At 49.5% G+C, this 25,598-nt stretch overlaps 2 protein-coding genes and 1 long non-coding RNA gene across 3 annotated transcripts; 2 read left to right on the top strand and 1 right to left on the bottom strand.

The window, feature by feature from the left end:
• Positions 1-4,647: 4,647 nt before the first annotated feature.
• On the top strand, positions 4,648-15,216 carry RAB25 (RAB25, member RAS oncogene family). The gene is made up of 5 exons (XM_034427029.3): positions 4,648-5,047; positions 9,622-9,817; positions 11,950-12,143; positions 12,740-12,820; positions 13,725-15,216. Exons 1-5 carry the CDS (start codon positions 4,999-5,001, stop codon positions 13,859-13,861), a joined length of 657 nt encoding a protein of 218 aa, XP_034282920.1. The 5' UTR covers positions 4,648-4,998; the 3' UTR covers positions 13,862-15,216.
• Positions 14,134-17,624, bottom strand: LOC117671211 (uncharacterized). The gene is made up of 2 exons (XR_004592795.2): positions 17,491-17,624; positions 14,134-15,935 (listed from the first exon to the last, which is right to left on the bottom strand). It is a non-coding gene; the product is annotated as an uncharacterized LOC117671211 (long non-coding RNA).
• LOC117671210 (ras-related protein Rab-11A-like) lies at positions 17,516-24,599 on the top strand. The gene is made up of 5 exons (XM_034427030.3): positions 17,516-17,655; positions 19,903-20,098; positions 20,682-20,875; positions 21,975-22,055; positions 23,210-24,599. The coding sequence occupies exons 1-5, from the start codon at positions 17,616-17,618 to the stop codon at positions 23,350-23,352; spliced, it is 654 nt and encodes a 217-aa protein (XP_034282921.1). The 5' UTR covers positions 17,516-17,615; the 3' UTR covers positions 23,353-24,599.
• Positions 24,600-25,598: the final 999 nt, after the last annotated feature.

The following is a 25,598-nucleotide window of genomic DNA, read 5'->3' as shown; positions in this document are numbered from 1 at the left end:
GGATGGGTGAAAGTGGCTGGAAAGATCTCAAGGGCGGCCCTGCTGTCCGAAGGGAGAATGGGGTGGTTAGAAGTAACTGGAGCCATCGTTCCAGAAAGGAGAAAGTGGAGCCTAGCATGGCAGAAGAGAATAACATATACAGGGTGTTTTTACCAAGCGCATTGCCCTGGGAGCATAGGTAGTCCTTGGCTTAGAACTATTCATTCAGCGACTGTTACAACATTGCTGAAAAGGAGGCAGGATCTTTGCAGGATCCTCACGTGGGGGTAACGTGATCATTTGCCACCTTCCCAGCCGGCTTCTGACATGCAAAGTCAATGGGTAAAGATGGACTCCCTTAACAACCATGAGCTCCTGTCGGTTAAGAAATACGAAATACAAATAAACGATTCACTTAAGAAGTGCAGAGCTTTGCTTAACAGTCCTGACAAAAAGTCATTAAACTCAGGCGTGACTCGCTTAACAACCACCTTAGCAATGGGAATTCTGGTCCCGATTATGGTCATAAGTCAAGGACTACATATGGGGGGGGAGGGCGGAGGGCAGGAGCCCCTCTTTCGCTGGGGTTCCTAAGTTGGAAGGCAGTACTGAAGGCCCCCACTTGGTGTCGCCCAAGACTCGGGAACAGAATGCCACCCCTGGCTTGTTTGATTTCAGACCTGCCCAGCCTCGTCACTGCTGATGCTGAGCATATCTCGGGTCAAGTGACCCTTTTCCAAGAGGGGCTGATGCTGTGCCTTGGGAAAGACCAGAAGGGAGTCGTCAAATTGGGGGGGGGGGGGCTGTTGGCCTTTCCCAAAGTTGTACTTGCAGATTGGACCACTTCCCTCAACCGACCCGAGCTGAGATCCCTTGAAGGAGGAGGTAAATTCGCCCATCTTGGTAGCCCTGCAGACCTCCTGAATGGCCCCTCCCTGGGTAGGGTGTCGGTTGGCTTCTGTCTGTTGCAGGGAGAGGCCCAGGTGGGAAGGAGTTTCAGGAGGCATGGAGTGCCAAGACTTTGGGTGGGGAGCTGCACCTGCCACGCCTTCCTCCTCTTGGGTCTATTGTGCCAGTCTTCAGGGGTGAGGCAGCCCTGAGTCACCTCATTGGGGCCCGTCCTATCACTCGGAAGCCTCGTCTGCCAATTCTCGAAGCTGGGAAAGACTTCTGGGCATGCAAAAGGTCTCTGCTGGAGCTTCTGACTGACCCAAGAAATTGGAAGAGCTTTCCAGGTGTCTCCTGTTCTACCCAGAAACAAAAAGCAAAGCAGTTAAATCATTGCAGGGACCCAAAGGAAAGAATTGAGGTAATCTAGTTAATTCAGATAAGTCCTTAAAACATTGAGATGAGGGGAGTGTTGTCCTTATCTGTTGGCAATGAAAGTTTTCAAACTTTCCAATTTAGGATTATGTATAGAATTTCCTAAAAATCTGGATGACCAGCCTTCTGCTTTCACACAGGATCTCAAAGTGCTTTACAATAATGCCAGGAAAGAGGACTTTCTGCTTGAGGTGGAAAAATATGAAACTTTTGAGTTGGGTTTTACCAATTGGATATGTTGTTACATAAATGGCTAGTTTCCATTATGAAAAAGTAAAAAGTTGAACGTAGCTCTTAATGCCTTATTCAACTGCACCAAAAGAATCGGAAGTTAATGCCTTTTTTTTCCGTTTTCCCTTCCTTTCGCCCACTATTCACTTCTTTTTCCTTCCCTAATTTCCCTAATATTCCCTAATATTTGCTTTTGTATTCTCTTTGTATGTTATAAGCTAATAAAACTATATGCATAAAAAGTGCCAGGAAGGATAGAACAGTAATAGTGGAAAATGAAAACCAAAAAGCATCTCCTACACAGCATAACTCGGGAACAGCCTGGCACCCCTTCTCAGTGCTCAGCCTGGCCTTGGCCTACGTGGGGGGCGCCCAGCTTTTCAGAGAAATGGCTTTGCCCACTGCTCTGCCTGGGTGCCTGTTCCACAAGGCCAGCCCCCCCCCCCCCCCAGCATACGATGCTCAGCCCTGGAACTGGGACCTGCCCATCCAAAAGTCTTGCAGGTACCACAGATCAGCTTCTCAGTCAACTGGCTCTCTTCCAGCCTTGGTCAATCATGCACAGCCACACCTGGTTCAGTGGTGGCAGAGACATGCCTGAGTGTCACCAGCTTCCTTGTGAAGTTCCAGGTTCCCTGAGAGCGATAGAACTGCGTTCCAGTTCCCCAGAGCGCCTCTGAAAATGACTGGCAGTTGTGAGGCATCCTCAGTGCAGAGGCTTCACCACAGCTCAGTTCAAGGAAACCGACTGCAGGGGAGGGAGGGAGGGATGGCACACATCACCCCTGACAGCAAGCAGGGTTAACTCAGTCCCGGCTCCAGGCCCTGCTGTTCTTCCAGACTCTCCGCCTGGAGTCCTCAATGTGCCTTTTGCCCACACAGGGGCTTAGCATAACTAGATGGCATCCTTGGTCTCTAAAAAGGGTGCTTCAGGAGTGGCCAGCCCATGGCCTGTTGATGCCGGGGGTCACATTCCCCATCACCTAACCCCGTTACCCCAAACCTACTACTACTTGGGGTCTTAGACCTTAGTTCCAACCAGCCACGGGTGGCAGGAGCTGTGGGGAAAAAAACACTGGGAATTATACGTGGTGCTGGCCTGCTCTCTTCTTCCTAATCACAGAAGTACCAAGCCTTAATTTCGGGCTGAGGAAAAAAATCAAAGTAACCAACAGTTCCTTAGTTTGGGGGGAGGGGAGGAGCCCCAACTCTCCACCGTGTGCCAAAGCTTTCTAAAAGGCCACACATGGCTCCTGTTTGGGAAAACACCGACTATCCAGAGACTTTCAGATTAAATCCAGGGTACATGTTTTGACATTTAAATCCCTTAAAGTTTGGGTGTTGCCTCTGACTTCCCAGAGGATTGTAAACTGGGCTTATCCTCCAAGGATTTCCTGGGTGTGGGAGGGCTGTCCCAGGAGAGGCCCTGCTTGCAATCAGCCACAGCTTTTCCAGTAGCAGCTGAATCCTCTCATCTTGCATGTTCAAGCCACTTTCCAGGGGAAATTCAAACTCTTCTCTCCTTGATGTCATCTCAAAAAAACCCAGCTCAGATTCCGGAAAAATCATGCTTGATCTTAGCCCAAAAGTGATAAAATAGCAATCACACTTAGACTTATATACTGCTTCACAGTATATACTGTGCATATACTGCTTTACAGCCCTCTATAAGCGGTTTACAGAGTCACATATTGCCCCCAACAATCTGGCTCCTCATTTTATGGATTTTGGAAGGATGGAAGGCTGAGTCAACCTTGAGCCTGGTGAGATTTGAACTGCCAAATTGCAGGCAGCCATTAGTCAGCAGAAGTAACCTGCAGTACTGCACTCTAACCAGTGCGCCACCGCGGCTCTTGAAATGATACTTTCCACTCTGAGAAGGCACCAATTGAGCTGAATGAGGACCTAGTGTTTATCTTATCACTGAATATGAATTTGAATGTTTTGTTTTTATATAAGTTACCACAAATGCTTTCATTGTCTTTCGTTCACCACCAGTGAGCTGGATGAAAACGGGGCCTGGGAATGGAAGAGAACAAAGCAGTGAAATAGGTGAAGACAGTCACTGCTGGCCGGGGACTGTGAGAGCACTAAGCCAGTAGGGAGAGCATCAATTGGGGAAGAGGGTGGCAGCTTTGCTCGCCCAGAGTGTGCCAGTCTTCTCTCGGTTCCCGTTCAGGGATCTTCTTGGGGCGACTCCCAGCCTCAGTTCTGAAAGAAGATGTTGACGACAGTATAATCAAAGTTCTGCTTGTTTTTTTAATGCATTTTGCCACAGGCTGTATATAAAAAAAAAACAGGTCCTGCTTTAATGCCACCCTGGCCGCCTCTCAAATTTTTCGACCAACACCTTGTGGACACCCTTGAGTGTCTCCAAGTGTTTTGAGCTTAAAAGTAAACAAGGTGACCCTGGAGGCTTGCCCTCACCACCTCAGCTTGCCTTTCCACATTGCAGCCAAGCTGAGGTCACCACCTCCACATTCCTCCCTTCTGGTCTGACCAGATGGACGAGAGGCTTGTGGCATCACTGCCAAAGGAGTCCCTTCAGAGTCAGCTTCCTGTGGCCGACAAATGCCAAGGGCCACTGTGGCAAAGGGGCAGATTCCTGCTTCCCAGAGGAAATGCCATCACCCAGAGCTTCACTCCAGAGCTCAGCGGCCCTGCTCGAATGATTTGCCCCCGGGGGTGGGGGGTGGGGGGCAAATGACCACACCAGCTTCCCACCAGGAGGATGTCAGCGAATGTTCTCCGCCACCATCGCTAGCTGGGGAATTCTGGGACTTGAAGTCCACAGGTCTTAAAGTTGCCAAAGTCGAGAAACACTGCTATAACTTGGCAGAGATGAAAGGCCGCGCTCATTTGTTCAGCCAAGGGGCAGGAAAGGAGATCATTTGATCAATTATTTGGGAGTTTTCCAAGCCTTCTCCCACTTTTAATATTCTGTAACATTTTTTATCAGTTCAACCTGTACGACGATGTCATCAATAAACGGGTCCTGCGGGGTTCCCAAACTTCAGCGCTGACAGAGGCAGCCCAGCCAAGGGGAGGAGACGGCAAAGAGCCTCCTTTCGGTTCCAGGGGGGCCTCCCGGGCCAGAGGCGGCCTCCCCCTGACTGGATCCCCGCCCTGGGCGTCACTCAGCCCCACGGCGAGGCTGCGGCCATCCGCCTCCTCCTCCGCCGGCGACGCCGGGCCCCCCAGGAACCGCGCTCTCCGCCTGGCGCCCAGGCTGAAAACGGAGGGCGCCGGGGCTCCTTCGCCCACAGCCCGCCTCGCCGACCCGGCTTTGGAGCCCGAGGTGCCGCCGCCCAGCCCTGCTCCGCTCGGCGGCCACAAACTCCGCCAAGGAGCGGCCGGCCCCCGGGAGCCTCACCTGCCGCCCGCCGGCCCCGCCCTCCCAGGTGAGCGCCGCCTCCGCCTCCGCCTCGCCCGCAGAGAGCAGCGGCCGCAGCGGCGCGTCCAGCCATGGCGAAGGCGGCGGCGCCGGACGACGACTACAACTTCGTCTTCAAAGGCGAGGGGCGGCGGCGCAGGGGGCGCGCGGGGGGCTTCGGGCGGGGCGGGGCGGGGGGCTTCGGGGGCGTCTGCCTTGCTGCCCTGCCCTCCGCCGGCTGCCGCCGTCAAGCGCCCACGAAGCGGTCCCCGAGGCGGGATCCGCTCGATGCCCCTGCAGGATGGCAGCCTCCCGGTCCCTGCGAGGCGAAAGAGCCACTTTCCTTTGCGGCCGCGCCCCCCCTCCCCCCCCTCCCCGGTTCTGTGCACAGCGAGGCTTGCCAGGAAAGGCTCCGCTACTTCGAACTTCCTGCTCAGGAGCGATACTGGGCGGCCTTCAGGTTGCCCTGCAACTCTCTTAATTTTCCACCCCCCCCAAAGCTCCCGTTTAGCTCACCTGCTTTGCCAGTGAAGGGGTGGAAAATGCTGGACTTGGCCAGGGTCCAGGGGGTGCTCAGGGTGGGCAGAAACCTTGCAGCTCTGCGGCCCCAGGAAGGGCCTGGTTGGGGCCCCTGAGTCTCCTCCACCTGCCCCTCTAGTAAGGACCCGGCCGTTACCAGGGGCCAGAAGGGACCAGCCTCTCCTTGCAGCTTCTGGGCCCCCAAATGTGCCCATTCCGTTTAGCATCTGGCCGCAGTGTCGGCCTTTGAGACTTGGCCTACTTCTTTTGGAAGAGTTATATTTATTTTTTTAGATAAAAATGCCCAGAATAGAAGCATTGCTCTCCAAAGGTGTGAATGTTCTGGAAAGCTTCGTTCACAACATTTTGGAAGATGCGGCTCCTGTGTGAGCAGTTCCTTTCCCTGCCTCCTTTCCCCACTTGGGCTCTTAGAAATCCTTTCTTAGAGAGCTCAGAGTCAGGTACTTCAATGCCCTGAAGGTCCTCGGCCTGCCTGCCCTTCACCTTCTCCCTTCACAGCAACAGGAACTTTTCCTCTGTGCACAGAGGCCGGGCGTTTTCCTGCAAGGAGCATTCTTACACACTATACGGGAGGGAGATCTGCTGATCCTTACCAGCAGAAGCAAAGAACTGCAGCCTTATTAACCTACTAGATCTGGGCCTTTGCTCTCTGTAGATAGTTTCTGATTGCATTAACTGGCCTGCACTGATCTCATAAAATGTGCTATTAACTGCAGAATACGCCAGCGATATGATAGAAGCCTCAGCCTTAGTGTATGAGAAAGCATTAAAAAGGGGGTGTGGATATTGGTGTGTAACACCCCCACCCCCGGGTCACAATTATGATTGTGTTCAAGGGAGCGACCAGCGGAAAGGAGAGAGAAACAAGCAGGGCCAAAGGAGAGAACTCTCGAAGTCAGAGAGTTCCCCCTCTGCTTCCTGGTGTGAACACGAAGTAGTCATTTCCATTATGAAAACAGAAACCAGCTTGAGAAGAAATACCTTATGTAGGCGCCACATTGAGTTTCCTCCACTATGCTTGTTGCTCATGGCCTTGAGTGCTTAGATACCATAAGCGGAAAGGTGTATATAAATATAATATTGCTTGAAAAGCAATAACGTGTGTCAAATAAGATTTTCTTCTAGGAACAGCCTAGATACGTGCTTTCATCAACTTCACTCTGGATAACTTTTCCTTTAATCTGGATGTTCATTTGATGATTTTGTTCCATGTCTTCCATGTTTCTGGCTCAAGGCAATTTAGCTCTTGGCAAGGAAATCTCAGGCTAAAATTGTGGCCCGTGCAGGGCCAAGGTGTACTCAGAGTGTCTTTAGACTTGAACGGATAATCAATTCAGAGCTGGATTCGTGGTTTCCATTTTTAATGGAAAATTCATGTTCTACAATCATATTTTGTTAACTCGGGTCTCTTTAAGGGCTGACATTTCAGGGGGATCTCTTGTGATTGACAAACTTCCTTTGACTGGTTTGTTATTATCGTACTTTTATTGACAAATGGAGATTTTTAGAGCTGATAAGACTCAGAAAGACACATTAGGGCCTAAATCAGACATTAGGGTAAGGAAAACTTCTCACCCGGCTGGCAAGTGGCAGCCACCGCGTCAACCCTGAGGTCACAGGTGGCCTCTGAGAGGAACAGCACCCGCCTCCCCCTTTAGCAGGAGGGAAGCAAGCAGTAAGGCTGCCTGGCCTCTCCCTGGAGCAGGGCCCTGGGCTGCAGGGGAGGCTGGGCAAACAAACCGCCAGAAAGAGAAGCCAAGGCCCAGGGAGGGGCCCTGGAGCTGGTTCCTCCAGGAAGTGCCTGCTCTGTGCAGGGCTCCCTCCCGCTGGGGGTGCGGCTGCTGACCCAGCCCAGCTTGGAAGGACTCCAGCCCTGGGAAAGCCCTGGGGGCCTGATGGCCACTGCAGCCTGCCTCATCCAAACCCTCCCTTGCTGGTCATTCCCTGCTTTGGGCTACTCCCACCTGGCTTCTCCAGCTCCCCTGCTCAAGGGGGGGGGGAGCCTTTACTGACCCTCAGGACTGGGGAAGAAGAGGGTGACTGTCCTGAAGGTTGCCTTCCTCTCAGAGACTCTTCTCCCTCTTTCTCATGCATGTATGTGCGTGTACGCATGAGTGTGAGAACGAGTGTGTGTGTGAGAGAGACAGACTGGTTGATTCACCTGTTCCAGCAAGGTGGTGCTCCTGCCCGGGGCCCAATAAAGTGTTGGGAGGAGCAACTGAGTAGGAGCCCCCCCCGAGGGAAGCTGCTTCAGGGGTGGGTTCTAAATTCTTTTACTGCCGGTTCTGTGGCTTGATGGTCATGTGACAATTCTTTAGGATTTAGCAGAGGTTCTGGTCTACCAGGCTTTTAACTGCTTGCAGAGCTGTACCAGTCTACCCATTTGTTTTTGGAGGCCCCGGTCTACCAGCACACTGCCTTTTAACACTGATCAGCTGTCGGGCGGCCCTTTGAAGCCCCTCAGCAAGAGTTTAAAGAGTTTTTTTCCTTCTAGCCATCAGCTGGGACTCAGGAGGCAGCAATAGATTGGGGGCGGGGACAAATAAAAGGTAAGAATAGGGCGGGGGAGGCGGGGGGGGGCAGAACCGGTTCGGTGACGTCATATCATCACCGCTACCAGCTCGGCGGAACCGGGAGGAACCCACCACTGGGCTGCTTCCTGCTGTGTCCCGGCAGGAAGGCCTGTCCTGGCCGTACCTCCTGCTGATGAAGCTGCCATCTGCTCTGCGGGATCAGGCCTCCTCCCTCGGGATCCAGAAAGCCCAATCCATGAGCCCCTGGATGACCAGAGGATCATATCTCCTCCGGCTGTTTCTTTTCAGGGAATTTCCTTCGGCTGCCAGTCCTTGACTGCCCCGCCTGGTAGCGCCCTTCACCCAGTTACGGCCTGTTGTATTTGCCCTTCCTGCCACAATTAAGTTGCAAAACCCTCGAGGCATGAAATCACTGCTGTGAAATGAGAGCTTTTCAGAACAGAACACCCGGCCATGTTTCTGGTGGGGGCCTTTTGGAGAAAGCCAGGGGCCCTTTGCAAAGGAGGCGGATCCGTCTTCGGGCTGCCTCTGAGCAGCCGGGCTAGACTCCCCCTCTGGGATGCGCTCCTTTCCCACAGAGGGTGCAGATCTGGCCCCTGGCTGGTGGAGCAATGGGATGGGATCCCAATCGCCAGTTTTCTCAGCCTAATGCTTCCAGGGTGGCTGGGAAGGACGGGAGTCCAGCATCTCCAACAGGGGTTCAGTTGAGGAAGGTTGCAGCAGGGTAGGCAACGCAGCTTCACCCGTTTTGCATTCCTGCTTCGGCAAAGTGATGGGGAAGATTTTGTTCTCCCTAATTAGCATGCACATTGGAGGGCCGGGGCTGTTCAGGTTTCAGCACACCCTCCCCAGTTGCTAAACGTGAAATCTTGAGAGGCCGCAGAATAACTTCAGGCAGAACTTCAGAGTCCCCCAGACCTGTTCAGGAGCGTGCCACAGATTCTCTTGTAAAGATAAATAAATATTTGAGTGGTGTGTGTGTGTGTGTTCATTACTCCTGTAGGGCAAGCAGTGGCTGAGGCAACAAAGACACACTTTCACAAATGTCTTCCCCATGGTTAACTGAACCTCGGTTTACTCAACCCCATTTCCTGAGGAAGCAGAATAATGCAATTCAGGAACCACAGACTGACCACATCCACCGGATTTGCACACCCTTAGCTAAAGTGTGGTTAGCCTCTTGCACAATCTCAGCCCCTGTGTGATGGGTGGGGAAGAGCTTGCCTTGCTGGGCAAAGGGTCCTGGGAGGCCACTACAAGGCCAACGGGAATTCTTCCTCTCTTCTGGGAAACTAAGCCTGGCTGGGCCCGGCTGCATCTCCTCCTCTTACTCTGTCACTGTCCAAATCAGAACTGCACATTCCCTTGGTTCAGCCATTTCCTGGATTTAACCATGGTGCTGCAGAAGGTGCAAATCACAGCTGGCCAAATTGAGAGGAATGGGATGGTTTGGTTGAACTCAGCCACTGTAGCTTCTACTATCAAGAAGGCTGTCTGAGGTCAACCTCTGGGGTCGGCTAACTTCCCCCCCCCACAAATCCCATGATTAAAACAAGCATGGTTTAATCCAACGCCTGTGCATGTCCTGATGGAGAAACGCCCCTCGTGCCTTAAACAGCATTGTCTTCTTCCTCCTCCCAGTGGTTCTGATTGGAGAATCTGGGGTGGGAAAGACCAATCTGCTCTCGCGCTTCACCCGCAACGAGTTCAACCACGACAGCCGTACCACGATTGGGGTGGAGTTCTCCACACGCACCATCCTGGTGGGAGACGCCCTGGTGAAAGCCCAGATCTGGGACACGGCCGGGCTGGAGCGCTACCGGGCCATCACATCGGCGTAAGTAGAGGCAAAGAGTGTCTGGCCGAGGAGGGCAGTGGGCTGCAAGCTGGGAAGGTCTCCACCTGGTCAAATTCTCCTTCCTCTTACCTTTCTCAGTCTAATAGGTTTCATTGGTGCTTTGGCTGACCTGATCAGGTGTTTACAGGTGATTCCCACAGAACCTGTTGGGTATATTAATGAGTCATAGGAGAATCAGCCTGGATGTGAATGCAGTCAGGGCATATCTAGACGTGTCTTAGAGGAACATCTTGTAGGTGTGAAGGGGAAACTGTGTCTGTCATACAGGATGACTGGAATCACCCGTTTTCTAGGTTCAACATAAACGGAAGCAGCTGAGATTACGTCATCTGATACTAAACTTTCACAAACTGGTTGGAGGGATGACATCCATGTAACCCTTGGGCCTTTTGCTAACCTGGTTAAGCATAGTGTGCACACTCAGTCTGTGTGTTGCTGTAAAGATAGCACAGATGTGGGGTCCTTGGTGCTGTCCGAGCTTGGTTGTTTTCTTGCAAACGTTTCCTTACCCAACTAGGTAACATCATCAGTGCTAGAAGAGAGTAGGGTTTGCAGAGTGGAGGAGGAGAAGGACAACTGCGGGGACCTTGGTGTACTCTGAGCTTGGTTGTTTTCTTGCAGACGTTTCCTTACCCAACTGGGTAACAATTAATTAATTAATTAATTAATTAAATTTATATGCCACCCCTCTCCGGAGACTCAGTGTCATCTAGTATTGATGATGTTACCCAGGGGTGAAATGTAAAATCTGTTACTACTGGTTCTGTGGGTGTGGCTTGGTGGGGTGTGTGTAATGTGACGGTGGGCGTGGCCAATTTTTTTTTTAAAAAAAAACTTTTCAAAGCATTTTTTCTAATGCTTTGAAAAGCCTCTCTGCCGATCAGGCAACTCAGCTGGGATCATCAGAGACTTTTCAAAGCATTTTTTTTACCACCTCTTCAGCCAAGAAGTTGCAGAAAAAAATGCTTTGAAAAGCCTCTGAGGATCCCAGCTGAGCCACCCGATCATCAGAGGCTTTTTTTTTTACTTTTAAAAGCATTTTTTCATCAGAAGAGGTTGTAGATTAAATGCTTTTAAAAGTTAAAAAAAAAACCTCTGATAATCGTGTGGCTCAGCTGGGCATGGTGGGGGTGGGGCACGCAGGGATTTTTGCTACCAGTTCTCCGAACCACCCACCGCCATCGCTACCGGATCGGGCGATCTCATCCGAACCGGGAGCATTTTAACCCTGATGTTACCCAATTGGGTAATGAAATGGCTGGAAGAAAGCAACCAACTTCAGTGAGCACCAGTGAGCACAGTTGAACCCTGGGCTACAAAGATTCTCCTTAATTGACAGCAAAGATGTCTCTATGTCAGTGTATTTTACTCTTCTTCTGTGCCTTAACTGAATGGGAATAGCCTGGTAAGCCAAGGCAGCTCCTTCAGTTTCTGTCATGCATTTGTGGCAGCAGAAATGCATAGAAACGGTGGCCGTACTCAGTGCTGTCTCACAGACCCTTGACTGCCTTGTTGACAGCACTGGAGGAGATGCTGTCAGCTGAAGACTTTGGTCTCTCTGAGGAAAGCCATCTGGCCAAAAATGCAAGTATTCAAATTTACTGCAAGTTCTAATCTCACCAGGCTCAAGGTTGACTCCGCCTTCCATCCTTCTGAAGTAGGTAAAATGAGGACCCGGATTGTATGGGCAATAAATTGACTTTGTATAAAAAAGAATACCGCTTGGGGGGAGGGGCGAAAGCCCTACTAAGCAGGTTTATACAAAAGTATGAAGGCTGTTGCTTAACGCATTGTAAGCCGCCCTGAGTCTCTGGAGAAGGGTGGCATATAAATCGAACCAATAAAATAAATAAATAAATAAAATAAAGGGCCACCAACCACCCATCCAATCACCTTGGCCAGCATGTCCCCCTCAGAGTCTGGTCTAGGGACCAATCAGTTGCTGGAGATGCCAAGCAGAATTAGAAGCTCCGGGGAGCAGCAGAAGCTCCGAATGATGAGCCCCATCAGGGATGAGCCTTCCAGCAGAGGGCTTGTCACGATGGCAAAGTTTTCCCTCTTCTCTTCTTGCTTTTTTCCCCTCACTTTTTTCACCATGTTATCTGCCACAGATACTATCGTGGGGCGGTGGGGGCCCTCTTGGTGTTCGACATCACCAAGCATCAGACGTACGATGTGGTGGAGCGCTGGCTGAAGGAGCTGTATGACCACGCAGAGGCCACCATCGTTGTGATGCTGGTGGGCAACAAGACGGATCTGGCCCAAGCCCGGGAGGTGCCCACGGAAGAGGCCAAGATGTATGCAGGTAAGAAGGGGCGGCTGCCCTTCCCCAGAGGGCTGGGACTTGAGTGGCGGTGGGTACAGCGCTGAGCTCAAGGCAGGATGTGGTCCATGGCTTTGACTCTGGATGAAAAACCAGATGGGCGGCTCCAGGCCTTGTGGAAGCTTTGGATGACAATCCACATCAGCCCCAGTAGTTCACATTGATGGGATCTGCAGTCCAAAGTAGTTTGGAGGTAATTAGTTGACTTGGTTTTCAGCTAGAAGCTGCAAGAGGAAGGAAGTGGCGTACCCAGCAATTTATTCACCCTGATTTAATGATCTTAATAAAACACATTAAAATGGGCAACTAAGAAGAAAAACAAATAGGTCCAAAGAAAAGAGCAGGCAAGTCTTTTTTCTAAATGAGATGTGGGCACTACAGCACCATCCTTGTTATCTTTGAAGTCGACATTTATTTAAGATGGCGGCTGTTCCCTAAAGAAGGAGCCGGTCACCTTCACAGTGTCTTCCTGGAAATAGGAATAAATTTCATTTTGGTGGCTTTTTCACACCTTTTTTCGGTTAAACTCCATTCCTTCTTTGGCCATTGAAGAGGTTTTTCTGTCTTCCTTGTCACAGAAAACAACGGGCTGCTCTTTGTGGAGACCTCTGCCTTGGACTCCACCAACGTGGAACTGGCATTTGAAACCATTTTGAGAGGTAGGTGGGGGCGATCTGGGGCAGGGGTGCCTGTTGGTCGAGATTTGCTTTCCACTACACAGGGAAGTCTTTAACATCTTATTTACTTGGCATCAGAAAGAAGAACATGGAGCTAGATAGACTTCTACTTGATTATCCAGCAAGAAGAAGTAGATACTGTAACTGCAATTTATCTTGGAGGGGGGGGTGTTCTATAGTGAATCTTTCCTAAATTCACCAGGAAGTCAGTTTGAAAATTCAAGATATTAGCTAGTTTTGAGTTTGGTCCACAGCAGACTTCTGTTCTCAGCTGAGACAAACGGGTTCTGCCATTCAACAGAACTTGGAGGTATCTGGACTTCTTCTAGATCAGATTGGCATAGACTGTCCAGAGCTTTAAGTGGAAAGCTGCTTCCAACCCTCAGCATGCCAGGGTTCAACTGCCAGGCCTGTCACATGCTCAAGGGGGGGGGTTTAGATATTCATTGATTGATTGATTAATTAATTAAATGCCCCTCCAGTCAGATGCATCTCGGAGAAACGTTCACTCAACAGTCCAGGAAACAGATTAGATTCACAGCTCAGGCCAAACCATCCGCATGACGCAAACTAAAGGGAAACCAGAGCCCTCATCACAGACCCTCGTATTCTTCACTTGATTATCCCTCCCCCCTGCAAAGGCCCTTCTGAAGGGCCAGGACTTCCGGTTTCTCAGCGTTAGCAACTTTGAGCTGTGTGGACTTCAACTCCCAGAGTTTATATTATTGTATTATTATACATCATATCAAATCAAATCATATTGTATCATATTATATTCTAAATTGTATTTATTATATATTTAATACAATATGGAAAATTGGTGGTGTCTCTTCACTGCAGATGTAAAAGATGGAAAACACCTTTTCTTTTCTTTTCCTGTTTCTAGACATTTTCCATAAAGTGCAGAAGCAGAAGCAGAAGAGCCCTCTGGACAACAAAATCTCGCTCTCTACCGAAAATCACAACGCAGTATCCACCTCAGCGGCGGCTGAGGGGAAGAAGTCCTGCTGCATGAACCTCTGACGGGGCCGGTGGGTGGGAGTCACCAGCTGGGTTCATGCACTGCATTAAGCAAAGACGACAGTTTAATCCTGGTTTGCCCAACGAGCTAATAGCTGGGTTCACATTAAAAAATAGTCTCCCCACCTGAACCAGAAGTAAAGAAAATTGGGACTCCATCTTGGGAAGGTGGTCCATCACTGGACACCCTAGAGAGGGTTGAAATCTGGAAAGGGTTGCCCTGTAGGGAAATTCCATGGTATATGTTGAATCTGCTAATCCAAACGAAAGGCAAATATTTTATTCCTCTGGAAGGAATCAAAACATTTTATTGGTCTGCAAGTAGAACCTGTAGCTGAGCAAATGGTGGGCAGCAGGTGGGCTGGGCAAAAGTATTGTCCATTTATGAAACTGGACCCCTGGGAAGTGGTGAGGGTTGGTCAATGAGCCCCTCTGAGGAGCCCCTCAAAAGAGAACTTGACCAAGACACACACAAACCACAGGTGGTCATATTTACACATAGCACCAAGCTACTGTCCATGGTTACAAGCTACAGTAACTGAGTTCAAAGGAAATGCTAAACAATGTTTTGTTAGCTACATTGAGTCATGCAGATCAGATGGGCGGCCCTATCAATTTAGGAAATGAATACAGAGACATTAACACAGGTGGCTGATGTTCTAGCTAAAGGCAATGTGTGGGCCCAGCTACTGGGTCAATGAAACAGCAGTTGTGGCTTACTACACAGCACACCTGCACCAAATTGTGGTTGGTTTTCACAACAATTGGTTGAGAGAATTGTGCCTTATCGTGCATGTATATAGAAGTTGGATATTGGTGACCCTTGAATTGTGGGGAGGGAGAACAAAGGAAACTGGTTCCTCATGCCACTTTTTTGATGTTGAGTGATGTCTTCCCTTGGGAATAATTGGCTCCGTGGGGCCAGGGTGGATGGACCATGAGAAGATCAAAAGATCTTTGATGCCCTTCCTTCAGTCTTTTGCCTTTCTTCCTAGCTTAGGGAGCTGCAGCTCGACCAATCAGCCTCTTCAGAAGCTTAAATTGCTTTCTTGCTTGCAGAGAAATGAAGCTGAAAGTCACAGGTAGCTCTCCCATCGTAGACATTTCCTAGGTGGTAACTTGGGAACCAGGTTGGGCTTGGTAGGCGCTTATGCCCTCCTTTGGTGGCATCAGGCAAACAGTTCAAACTTGCAGTGATTTCTTTTGCCTGTGTACATCACTGGATTCTTTTTCTAAATCTTCCATCCACAAGACGCCTGACTTTGTGGGATGGGAGTCTCTCATATTGTGTGTGTACATTTATAAATATGTATATATAAACATATTTCTAAATAAATTGTTCCAGATGATGGAGTGCATATTATTATCATGTGGCTTAATAAGATGGACCTCTTGGGGAAAATTATGTTTTGTATGTTTTGGAAAAAGAGGGACTTGCAAATTGAAGGGAACTGGGAGGGGTGTGCAAGGCATCTTGGATCTCTCTCAACAAGAGGAGAAGAAATGGGACTCTCCCAGACAGGCCACCAGATCCAGAAGACCTCCATCCCTGAGGACCAGGCAGGTTTAAAGGGGGACCGCATCTTGCTCAGTGCAGAAAGACGTGGAAGAGGCCAGAATCGCTCACTCACCAACTTCTCCTCCCCCCCCCCACCCAGAACAACAAAATTCAGGCTGATAACCCCCATGGAAAGAAGCCCACTTCTCAAATTTCTGAGCCCTTCTGCTCTTTGGGGATCCATCATCCTATTTCCTGTTCCACAGCATCTCTTCCTGTTCTTTGAAGGTTCAGAAGATGTTTTTTCTGAGGTGGTCTGAAAGATGGTTTGAGTTCCAGCTGTGTGATGTATGTCTTAGTAGTCATTTTTGTCCACCGGGTTTCCTGGCTCTTGATCTCATCCTCTCCCTTATGGAAAGTATGTTTCTCTGTCAACAATGCCTGTTGACTGCCAAGTCCTCCTCCTGCCCAATTGGCTGAAGGTTGACCACGCAATACTCCATCCTTTGTTTTTTTCTTCAGGGATGGCGACCTCCGTGCTCTGGCTGCATCTCTGTGCCAGGTTGGGCTCCTTCCTACCTGAGGAGAAACAATCACTGCAGGTTACCACCAGGAGTCAGCATGGAGATGTCCAGAAGATCATCTCTTTGCAGCAAATTTAATCAATAAATCAATAAAATAAAAATTAAATGTAGAACATGAAATAATATAAGAAATCTCACTGATCAACTGACCTCAAAGAAGTTCCTTATTAAATGGTGGGAAGGCTGTGAATGCTTTTGACAAAGTTCCCCGTGACAGTATAATTAGCAGGCAATTTAAGCATGGGCTGCCTGACACATTTTCCTGGATATCAAATTAACATAGCCTGGTATCTTGGAACTGGTTTAATCGGTATAAGTTTATACTTGGTAGGCCACCAGTTCTCAAGTAGTCTGTTTTCAGTTGTGCATCCTGCAAGAGGCCAGGAGATCAGCCTCACCCAGTCCCCCTACAATCACTCAAAGGAAAATCCAGGTTATTCAGGCAGGCATCTTCCCAACAATGAAAAGAATATTAAATTGTCAAGTGCTGATTTTTAATCTGCTTCAGACCTTCAAAGGATTGGTTAACTGGGAATCTATCCCCTCCCAGCAAGATCCATGGATTGCCATTAATGTAGCCAGGCACTCCCCAAGGAGTGAATATCAATAGCCATTTAAAAAAAAATGATGTGGTGTAATTATCAGAGCTAGGGAAAAATGATAAAAATGATTTTTCCAGCCTAAACAGCTTAATTCAGATTTAAGAACAGATTAAATGTATTATTAAAGGATGGGGCAAAGTCACAGATGCTGTAATCGGTCTGTTTCAGCTGACCCCCACAGTACAGTAAGTCCTCGACTTACGCCCACAATTGGGAACAGAATTTCCATAGCTAAACAAGGTGGTTAAGTGAGTCACTCCTGATTTTATGACCTTTTTTTGCCCCAGGTGTGAAGTGAATCAAGCAGTTGTTAAGTGAGTCACACGGTCTTTAAATGAATCCAGCTTCCTCGCTGATTTTGCTTTTTGGAAGCTGGCTGGGAAGGTTGCAAATGGTTATCTCGTGACTCTGGGATTAAGTGGCAATACACGCTTGAATTTGGTGGGCCCGTGGGGATGCTGCATCCCTCGTAAGTGTGAGGACAGATCCTAAATCCATTACAACGTTGCTGTAACTTCAAGCATTGCTAAACAAATGGTTTCGTTGAGGACTACCACCTTCAAGGGCATTTTACCTGTGATGCCCAAATCTGGAAATACATAAAAGGCAAAGTTTGCTATCAGTAAATCTCAATGAAAACTTTTCCAAGACCGTCTGTCTGGCAGCTGCACACCCCCTTTACTTCACTAGGGTGGGGTCAATTCAGAAGTGGACAGACTGAAGCCGGGCAGAAACTCGCCTTTTAGGGCCCGCCCTTCTTTTCTCCCCTTCAGGTGGAAGGCGGCTCCCCCTTTAAAGAGCCGCGCACCTCCCCTCCTCCTACCTGGCCAGGTGAGCAGCCGAATAACCTGCCTGCAGTCAATAAAGCTGCCGGGGCGAGGCCGGGCCAATCAGCGCCACGGGAGAAGCCCCAGCCCAGCCCGGAAAGCCTGACCTCCAACCGCCTACCTGAAGCCGGCCAGACGCAGGAAATCGCCGGGCCCTGAGATCACCGCCAGCTCTTCCGGGCCAGGAGAGGCGCGCAGGTGTGGCTGACGGGCTCCGTCGGGAGGCAGCGCAGAAGTCCGGGCGCGATGCGGGGCAAGGACGACGAGTACGACTACCTCTTCAAGAGTGAGTGAGAACTTGCAAACTGCCCCCCCCCCACTTCCCCCCCCTCCCCTCCGCTTGCGACGCCGGAGCGGCCCTTCCCCCCTCGGCCTCAGCTGCCGCCTGGAAAGGCTGCTCCCTCCTCAGGGGCCGCTTCCGAGGCTGAAGACGTTCCGCAGAGCCGGTGAACTTTTGCTGGGAGCTGCCCGTTCGTGGGAGTCCCTCGTTCTTTTCCTTCCCCTTCCCACTCTGGATTGAACCAGCCCTCCGAAGCTTCCGTGGAGGAGCCTTCGCGGGGGCGCTCACCTGACTGCTCCAGGTGGGCTGGGAGGGGACCCCCGCCCCAAATCCCGAGCCAACCTAGAATTCTGGGAATTGCAGTCCCAGCAAACGGAGAGGACAGCCCTCCAGAGGTCGCTTAATTCTGGTGCGCCCCCCCCTCCCCACCCCATACCCCAGGTAGGAGGACCCACAGGGAGAAAGCCTGAGGGTTATAGACCTGTAAGCTGCCCCCCCCCCCCCGCCCTTCACTCCCTTGTCGGCAGGTCTCATCCCAGGCCTGGATCTTCCAGATCCTAAACTCTTTTCATCGACCCGACAAGATGGAATCCCCACCTGAGACCTTTATTCAGTAAAAGGGTGTCCCACCTTGGGAACTTTAAGACCTGTGGACTTCGACTCCCAGAATTCTCCAGCCAGTTTTCAATCAACTTTCAGCTTTCATTCAATTCGGAGTGGAAAGAAGGAAGGAAAAAAAACTAAAATTAAGCTTTTCTAGCTGGGGAATTCTGGGAATTGAAGTCCACAGGTCTTCCAAGTTCCCAAGATTGGACACCTCTGAGGTAGATGCTGCTTTCGCACAGCCGGCTATCCTGAGGTTTAAAAGCCTTTGGTACCCATTTGTCTGTTTATATCAGTGTTTCTCAATCTTGGCAACTTTAAGATAGGCAGATTTCAAGTCCTAGAATTCCCCAGCCAGCCAGCCAGGCATTTGGTCTTGGGAACTGAGCTTGGTGTTGCCCAAAGAGAACTTTCCAGTGAGTGAGTCAGGGCCGGCTCTCAGGGCGGCTCCTTGCTGGAGCTCTGCTCTCAACTAGCAGGACAGGTGTGGGATGGGCCACGTGCCACACACGTCACATGCAGATTTGTCAGAGGCCGGAATGAGGGACCTGCCAGTGGTTTCAGGAGCTGGGGGGAGATTTTGGTGAGGGGATCCCCTTTTGTAGATCTCTGGGAAGAGCAGAGCGTGCATCACTTATGCCCATCTTATATGCGCAGAAATGTTCCCACAATGGAAGAGTGTTGGCACTAGCAGAGAGAGTTTTAATGAAAGAGAAGAATTTATCCAGATTTCTTTCTCCTTGGAAACCACTTCTGGATCTTTTGCTCGAAATATAAAAAAATTATTGGATTTAAGGTTTCGAGGACTAGAATGATTTTGGAGATAGAAATGGCTTGAAATGTTGTGAAGTGGAAAACAGAAAGTTAAGATGATCTTTTTTTGTATTTTACTGCACTGAAAAAAGTTGGAAAAGTCTGCATTTTTATTTTATAATGAAACAAATAATTATAAAAAGGAAAAGCAGAGTGGTCCTCTCTATATAAACAGGCCGGGAGTTCCTTTGTGAAGCTGCCTTTACTATTCTGTCTCCTGTTCTTTTTCAGATGGGAAACATTCAGAACGTGTCTGAGAGCCTCCTTTAAGTGTAGGGCATTTTCCTGTAAAGCGGTTGCGACCTGCAGTTTTTTCTTTGGCTCCATGGTGTGGCTTAACAGGTGTAGGGTGAAGGGGAGGCATGTTCTTCAAGGGGGCAAATCTGTCGGAACTGTTGCCTCATTTAACAATAGTAAGCTGTTAAGAACCCAGCCTGAAACTGATGAATATAAACCCCAGCTGCCCTCCATTCTCTCGGGCTGGGGAATTATATTATTCTCAAGTGGCCATTTTGAGATTATTAAAAGAATATCATTTATCTATATTCTATATCTATCTTCTATGAAGCATCTCTCATCCATCCATCCATAGAAACTTCCATCTCCCTCACCATATTCTGGGAGGTTCAAATGCCCAAATTTTGTTATTGTTTGACTGTCAAATCTGAGGTCAAATTGCTTGGTGCAAAGCCCGGCCTATTCTTTGGCTCAAAACAATTCAGAAAGGTGGATGAGATAGCCTTCTTAACAAAAACAAAAACCAAGCAAGCACAAAACATCCTTTTCAGAGGGTTCTGAGTATTTTAATTAACCGCAGAGTCCCTTGCCTCTTTGCAGTCGTCCTCATTGGGGACTCGGGTGTTGGAAAGAGCAACCTGCTTTCGCGCTTCACCCGGAATGAGTTCAACCTGGAAAGCAAGAGCACCATTGGGGTGGAGTTTGCCACGCGCAGCATCCAGGTGGACAACAAGACTGTGAAGGCCCAGATCTGGGACACGGCTGGGCAGGAGCGCTACCGAGCCATCACTTCCGCGTAAGAGACTGGTTGCTGCCTCTGGGTGCCCAAGAGGGAAGGGGAGAGGGCGCCATGGCTAGGGAGGGTCTCCTTTTCTAATGGAAAAGTTAAAGTGGCTCTCGCCCTCTAATCTGGTTCCTTGATCTGCATTAGCTTGTGAAGGCTCCCTGGAGCTCAGTCCTTCTGCTTGGCAGCCAAGGCGAGTTTAACAGATCTATCTATGGTAGTATTTCTCAACCTTGGCAACTCTAAGCTGGGTGGACTTCAACTCCCAGAATTCTCCAACCAGCCATGCTAGAAACTGGAAGTAAATGCCAATTATTATTATTTTTTTTTGCAAAAACATCATAAATTGTGGTCACCTGACCATGGGATGCTAGAAATGGCAATTAAATCAGATCCAGTTCGATGGTCCTGCAAGGTTTGTTCTGGCAGTGGCCGCCATCTCTGGGCAAAGCCTTACAGCCCCCTGTAAATGAGAGGAATGGAGGCCCTGTTGGGATCGGGGCCTCCCGTTGGTGGTGGGATGGAGACCTTGCTGAAAGTCTGGTTCTGCCAGCAAGTGACTTGCCCTCCTCCCCCCCTCCCCTCCCCCCTGTAGCTACTACCGAGGGGCGGTCGGTGCCCTCCTTGTTTACGACATTGCCAAGTACCTGACCTATGAAAACGCAGAGCGCTGGCTGAAGGAGCTGCAGGATCATGCGGACGCCAACATCGTCATCATGCTTGTGGGCAACAAGAGTGACCTAAGGCACCTACGGGCCGTGCCCACTGACGAGGCCAAGAGCTTTGCAGGTAAGGCTCCCAGCCCACGGAGGAGCCTCTCCTTCCCCAGAGGAGATTCTGGCTAGCTCAGAACCCTCCATCCGTTCCTTTTCGCCACAGGAAGTGACTTCAGCACCTGACTCATTCGTGCTGTTAAATGCGCTCATTAGCTAAGCCCTTGGCACCACGCTTGCATCCTTTGGAGAAGAGGGTGAGCCTCAGAGGGTGGCTGGGTCACGTTGAACCACGTGGTTGGGCTCCCTGCTGGGTCTTCAAGGGTTTTGGCCAGGTGTTTCCTGGGCCTGGAGCAAGGGGATCACCCTGCAGCTGTCAGTGCGTAGACAGAGACTCAGCCAGAGGGCCGCAGCTCCTTCCTTGAGTTTTGTGTTACTGCTGTACAGAAGGAGCATTGTGTTGTGCGGGCCTTTCCCCTTGGCCATTGGAAGCATCGGGGAACCCAGGGTTGTGAAGATGTCGCTGTTTTTTTTCATTCATTTTTAAATTAGGGCAAGAGGCAAAATTAATTCACTTAAATACCCTTGTTTCCAGCAACATGATTCAAGGAGATTTATAACTTTGGGGGCTAAAAATGTGTATCTTTTAATTTAAGAAAAGACACCTAAGATTCCTGGATCTTCGTTCTGAACTTTGTGTCTTCTGGACACACAACACTCACTATCTTTAAAAAGGAAGGATTATTTTAGGACATTTATGAATTTGTAAGCTACAGCTAAAAAGATATTTTCCCAAAGGAACTTACCAACATTTAAAAACCAGAAGATAAATGATATACATTAAAGCATAGCATGGATCTGAAAAGCATAAAAAAAGTATTTAACTGAAAGGGAGACAACCTGGGTCGAGGGCTCTGGGTAGAGATGTCCCTCAGATGCCACCTGCTGATGCTGTGAGGTTGGTGCCTAAACCTGGTGTCACTCAAGGAGGATACATCTCTCGACAGGTGGGAGATGAGCTCCAATGTGATTGATTTGAGTCTCAGCACTTCTGGTGGTGATGGGGCAGCTGAGGTCTGAGGCACACAAGAGGGTTGGATGGAGCTTCTCACAGAGACTATCTGTGGACCATTTCTGACTGGTGGTATCCTTTTCTATGTATTCACCTGCTGTAGAAAAAAATGGCTTGTCTTTCATTGAGACCTCAGCTCTGGATTCCACCAACGTGGAGACAGCCTTTCACAACATCCTGGCAGGTATGTCTGATTTCCCTTCACACCTACCTGGGTGGTGGACACAGGTTATGCTCAGATTTTGGAGCGGCAAAAGGCAGGCAGACGCAGCCCCTGCTGACTAGGGTCTTCAAAGCACCTTGGATGTCATAAGCACCAGGAAGATTAACTGATTAATCTCCCCCCCCTTACAGGGGGGAGATTAAGATCAATTAAAGTCAATCTGTGGAGGCACAGTCCAGACAAAACAAACCTCAGAACCTTCTCCTAGGAATGCCTGGGCAGACATAAAGGCTTTGCTTGAAAAGTGTTTCTTGATCTCAGGAGCTTTAAGATGGGTGGATTTTAACTCTCTGGATTCCCCCAGTCAGCATGCTGGTTGGGAGGAATTCTGGGAGTTGAAGTCCACCCATCCTAAAGCTCCGGAGGTCGAGGAACACTGCCTTAGAGGACGTTGTGCCTAACATCAGGGCAAGAATGGTTTTGGGAGTGCTTGGCCAACCTTTGACCCAGGGTGCATTTACCCAGCAGGTCACGTGAACTGGTCACGGGAAGCTGGGCTTATTCTAATTTTGTACGGTTGGTTTGTATTTTTGGCCTTTGTTTGTTCCATGACTGCATTTCATTAGGCTATTTTATGTTTCAAAATGTCACGCAAGGCCGGAAGACGTCTCTGGGTATGCAGCAACATTTCCTCCTGCTGTGTAGGGGGTCTCATCAACTCTGCAGGCTTCAGGAGAGGTGGTCTCTTCCCTAATTTTGCAGTCCTCAGACTTTCCTTTCAGGAAGGCCACTGCAATACCAGGGAGATTTTATAGCCTGGCAGATGAGGAAGACACCTGAACCCCACCCCCTGATAGATGCCAGATCAAAGCTTTTGGAAATTCCCATGTTCTGACTGCTCAGTGTGTAAACACTGAAATGAGAAGGAATCACTTCGGCATGATACCTCTCTTTGCATTGAGAATAGGACACAATGCAGGGCCGTTGGAGAAGCTAATCATAACAATGCAGCAGTTCATATACTTCAGAAGGGAAATCAGTGGTGTGCAAGTTGATCTCTGGACCTAAGTTATTTTTTGGCCTTGATTGTCTTCTCCTCCTGTGACTGCTTCTGCTCAACACTGAGATGGACTTCCAACTCCATTTGACCTCCTCTCGGTTTTCTTTTCCTCCAGAAATCTACCGGATTGTATCCCAGCGACAACTTGCAGGAGGGCAGCCTGAGACAGAGTTCAGCCATGGGACCACCATCGAGCCCATCAAAGTCTTGCCCACCCAACAGGAAGCGAGACAGACCCCTTGTTGCCAGAACATCTAGCCTGTGGTGGGAAACGGTCGCAAAGTGAGGAGGCCACCCAGAAACCACCAGGTCTTTCCCTGGTGAAGGAGAGGGGCCAGCTCCACCAGGTGTCCAGCCTACTTGCTCTGCATCCTGCACACCCAGTTCTCCACACTGCTTGAAGCTACCCCTTGGTTGCAGCCGAGGTCCCCAGCGGCTGCCCAGTTCTGGATTCTCCTTAGAGGCTGCTCTTCAGCCTCCTAGGAAGCCGCTGACAGATTTGGGGAGGGGAGGAGCATGAAGGAGGCTGCTGAACAGCCCCTTGAGGTTCTTGTGGCGTTTCCCAACTCTTTGCCCCTCTAGTTGATAGGCAGCAGCTCCCCTGGTCTTGAGACAACTTGAGGGAGAGCCATGGACATGTTGGTCCTTGAGGATTCACCCTCCTGGGTGGCCACCAGCAGATCAAAAGGTCTCCGCTCTTACGGCTTCTGCCAAGGCTATTTTTAGGGACAGGATGAATGTTTAAAACAGGCCACTTTCCCCACATGACCCCAAGTTCTTTGGATGACTTTAAAAGTCCCTGGGGCTGCCTCATGACTGATTCCCAGGGCAAACCTTGCAGGTGGCTTTAGCTACCAGCACCCACCAAGGAAGAGCCTGGCCTGCACATCTGCCTCAGCTGGACACTCCCCTGAGTCTGTAAGGAGTGGGATTTCCTTGATGATTGTGTGTGTGCCTGTTGTAAAAATGCAACTTGCTGGTCCAGCTTGACTTCTATTTAAGGTTGAGGAAGACTCTCTTGGCCATAGGACTCCCCCAGGAGATCAGGTCCTTGTTGCCGGTCGTTGACGTGGACTTGAGTCTCACTATTAGACATCCCCAACAATCTACCTCTCCTCCCTCTTTTCCCCTCTGCTAGAATTGGGTTCTTCTTACCTTTGTCTTACAAATATTATCTGAGGCAGTTCTGGAAAGGGAACGTTACTTTTCTGGAATTCTTACACAATTTTTGCCTGGACAAACAGATTCTTGTAGGGTCCAGCAGAGACCTCATTTTGATGGCTGCCTTTTGAAAATCCACAAGTGGGGAGGATGAACCTCAGAGGATATTAATGGATGTTCTCCAAAGCCTTCCCACCAGAGTTTTATTGTGGTTTTGCTCCAGTTGTGTAAATAATAAAACACGAGAATTTTAATGTGTGCCATGTGGTGGTCTGGAATTTGTGTTTAATGTCATCTTTGGGATTTCGCATTTGAATGTTTAAATAAAAGATGTCTAATAATGATGTTCTGGTGATAATTGAGTCAGGACTCTCCTCGTCTCACTTTTGAAGCAAACACTGTGGTGGGGAATTTAAAAAAAAAAAAGAAAATTAAGTCTGGGCATTAAAAGCATTTTATTGTTCCCACCATTCTAAATCGCAGTTCTCCAACCTAGGTAACTTTAAGACATGTGGACTTCAACTCCCAGAATTCCAGATTGGAACAGCTGACTGGGGAATTCTGGGAGTTGAAGTCCACAAGTATTAGAGTTGCCAAGGTTGGAGACTCCTGTCATAAAGAGTTGGGTAGGAAAGTGGTATCAGCAGATTCTTGCAGCAGAACCAAAAAGAAAAAAGGCTTTCTCTGGAGAAAAGCAGCCCTTGAAAACTTTTTGACCCATGATCGAACCTCAGCTTGGCATGGAGCCTCTCAAGGTGGAATGGGGACTTGGGAATTCTGCAGCTGGAAAGAGACATCCACCATGGGTCTCAGAACATAAAATCCTAGGGCTGGAAGGGACCTGAGAGATCTTCTAGTCCAGCCCCCTGTCAAGGCAGGAGTCTTACATCATCCCAGTCAAAAGGTCTATTTTTTAAAAAATCACCTTCAGTGATGGAGGAGCACCCACAACTAACTGGAGGCAAGCCTGTTCCATTGATTCATTGTTGCGGCTCAGAAAAGTTCTCCTTAATTCTAGGTTGGACCTCTCTTTGATAGGCTTCCATCCATTGTTTCTTGTCCTGCCCTCATGTGCTTTGGAGGATAGGTTGACTCCAGGGGTAAGTTCTATTTACCTTTACTACCGGTTCGCAACAGGATCGTGCGCACGCTCTTGCTTTGCTCTCGCATGCGCCTTGCTTCTGCACATGCGCAGTTCGCTTCTGATGATGTCAGGGTCAGTGGGCGGAGCCTCCCGCCGGTTTTACTGCCGGTTCTATGGAACCAGTCCGAACCAGGGGCAACCCACCGCTGGTTGACTCTAGTGGTGAAATTCAAAAAATTTCCCTACCGGCTCTGTGGGT

This window comes from Pantherophis guttatus, chromosome 18, assembly GCF_059756535.1.
Source record: "Pantherophis guttatus breed Tessera chromosome 18, ASM5975653v1, whole genome shotgun sequence".
NCBI lineage: Eukaryota > Metazoa > Chordata > Lepidosauria > Squamata > Colubridae > Pantherophis > Pantherophis guttatus.
This window is presented reverse-complemented; position numbering and strand designations above follow the sequence as displayed.

Bases quoted from the DNA above. Each gene is read 5' to 3' on its own strand.
- RAB25 (XM_034427029.3), top strand. From the start codon at position 4,999: ATGGCGAAGGCGGCGGCGCCGGACGACGACTACAACTTCGTCTTCAAA. The intron at 12,144-12,739 runs GTAAGAAGGGGC...TCCTTGTCACAG, and splicing joins AGAGGCCAAGATGTATGCAG to AAAACAACGGGCTGCTCTTT. The intron at 12,821-13,724 runs GTAGGTGGGGGC...TCCTGTTTCTAG, and splicing joins ATTTGAAACCATTTTGAGAG to ACATTTTCCATAAAGTGCAG.
- LOC117671210 (XM_034427030.3), top strand. From the start codon at position 17,616: ATGCGGGGCAAGGACGACGAGTACGACTACCTCTTCAAGA. The intron at 17,656-19,902 runs GTGAGTGAGAAC...GCCTCTTTGCAG, and splicing joins GTACGACTACCTCTTCAAGA to TCGTCCTCATTGGGGACTCG. The intron at 22,056-23,209 runs GTATGTCTGATT...CTTTTCCTCCAG, and splicing joins CTTTCACAACATCCTGGCAG to AAATCTACCGGATTGTATCC.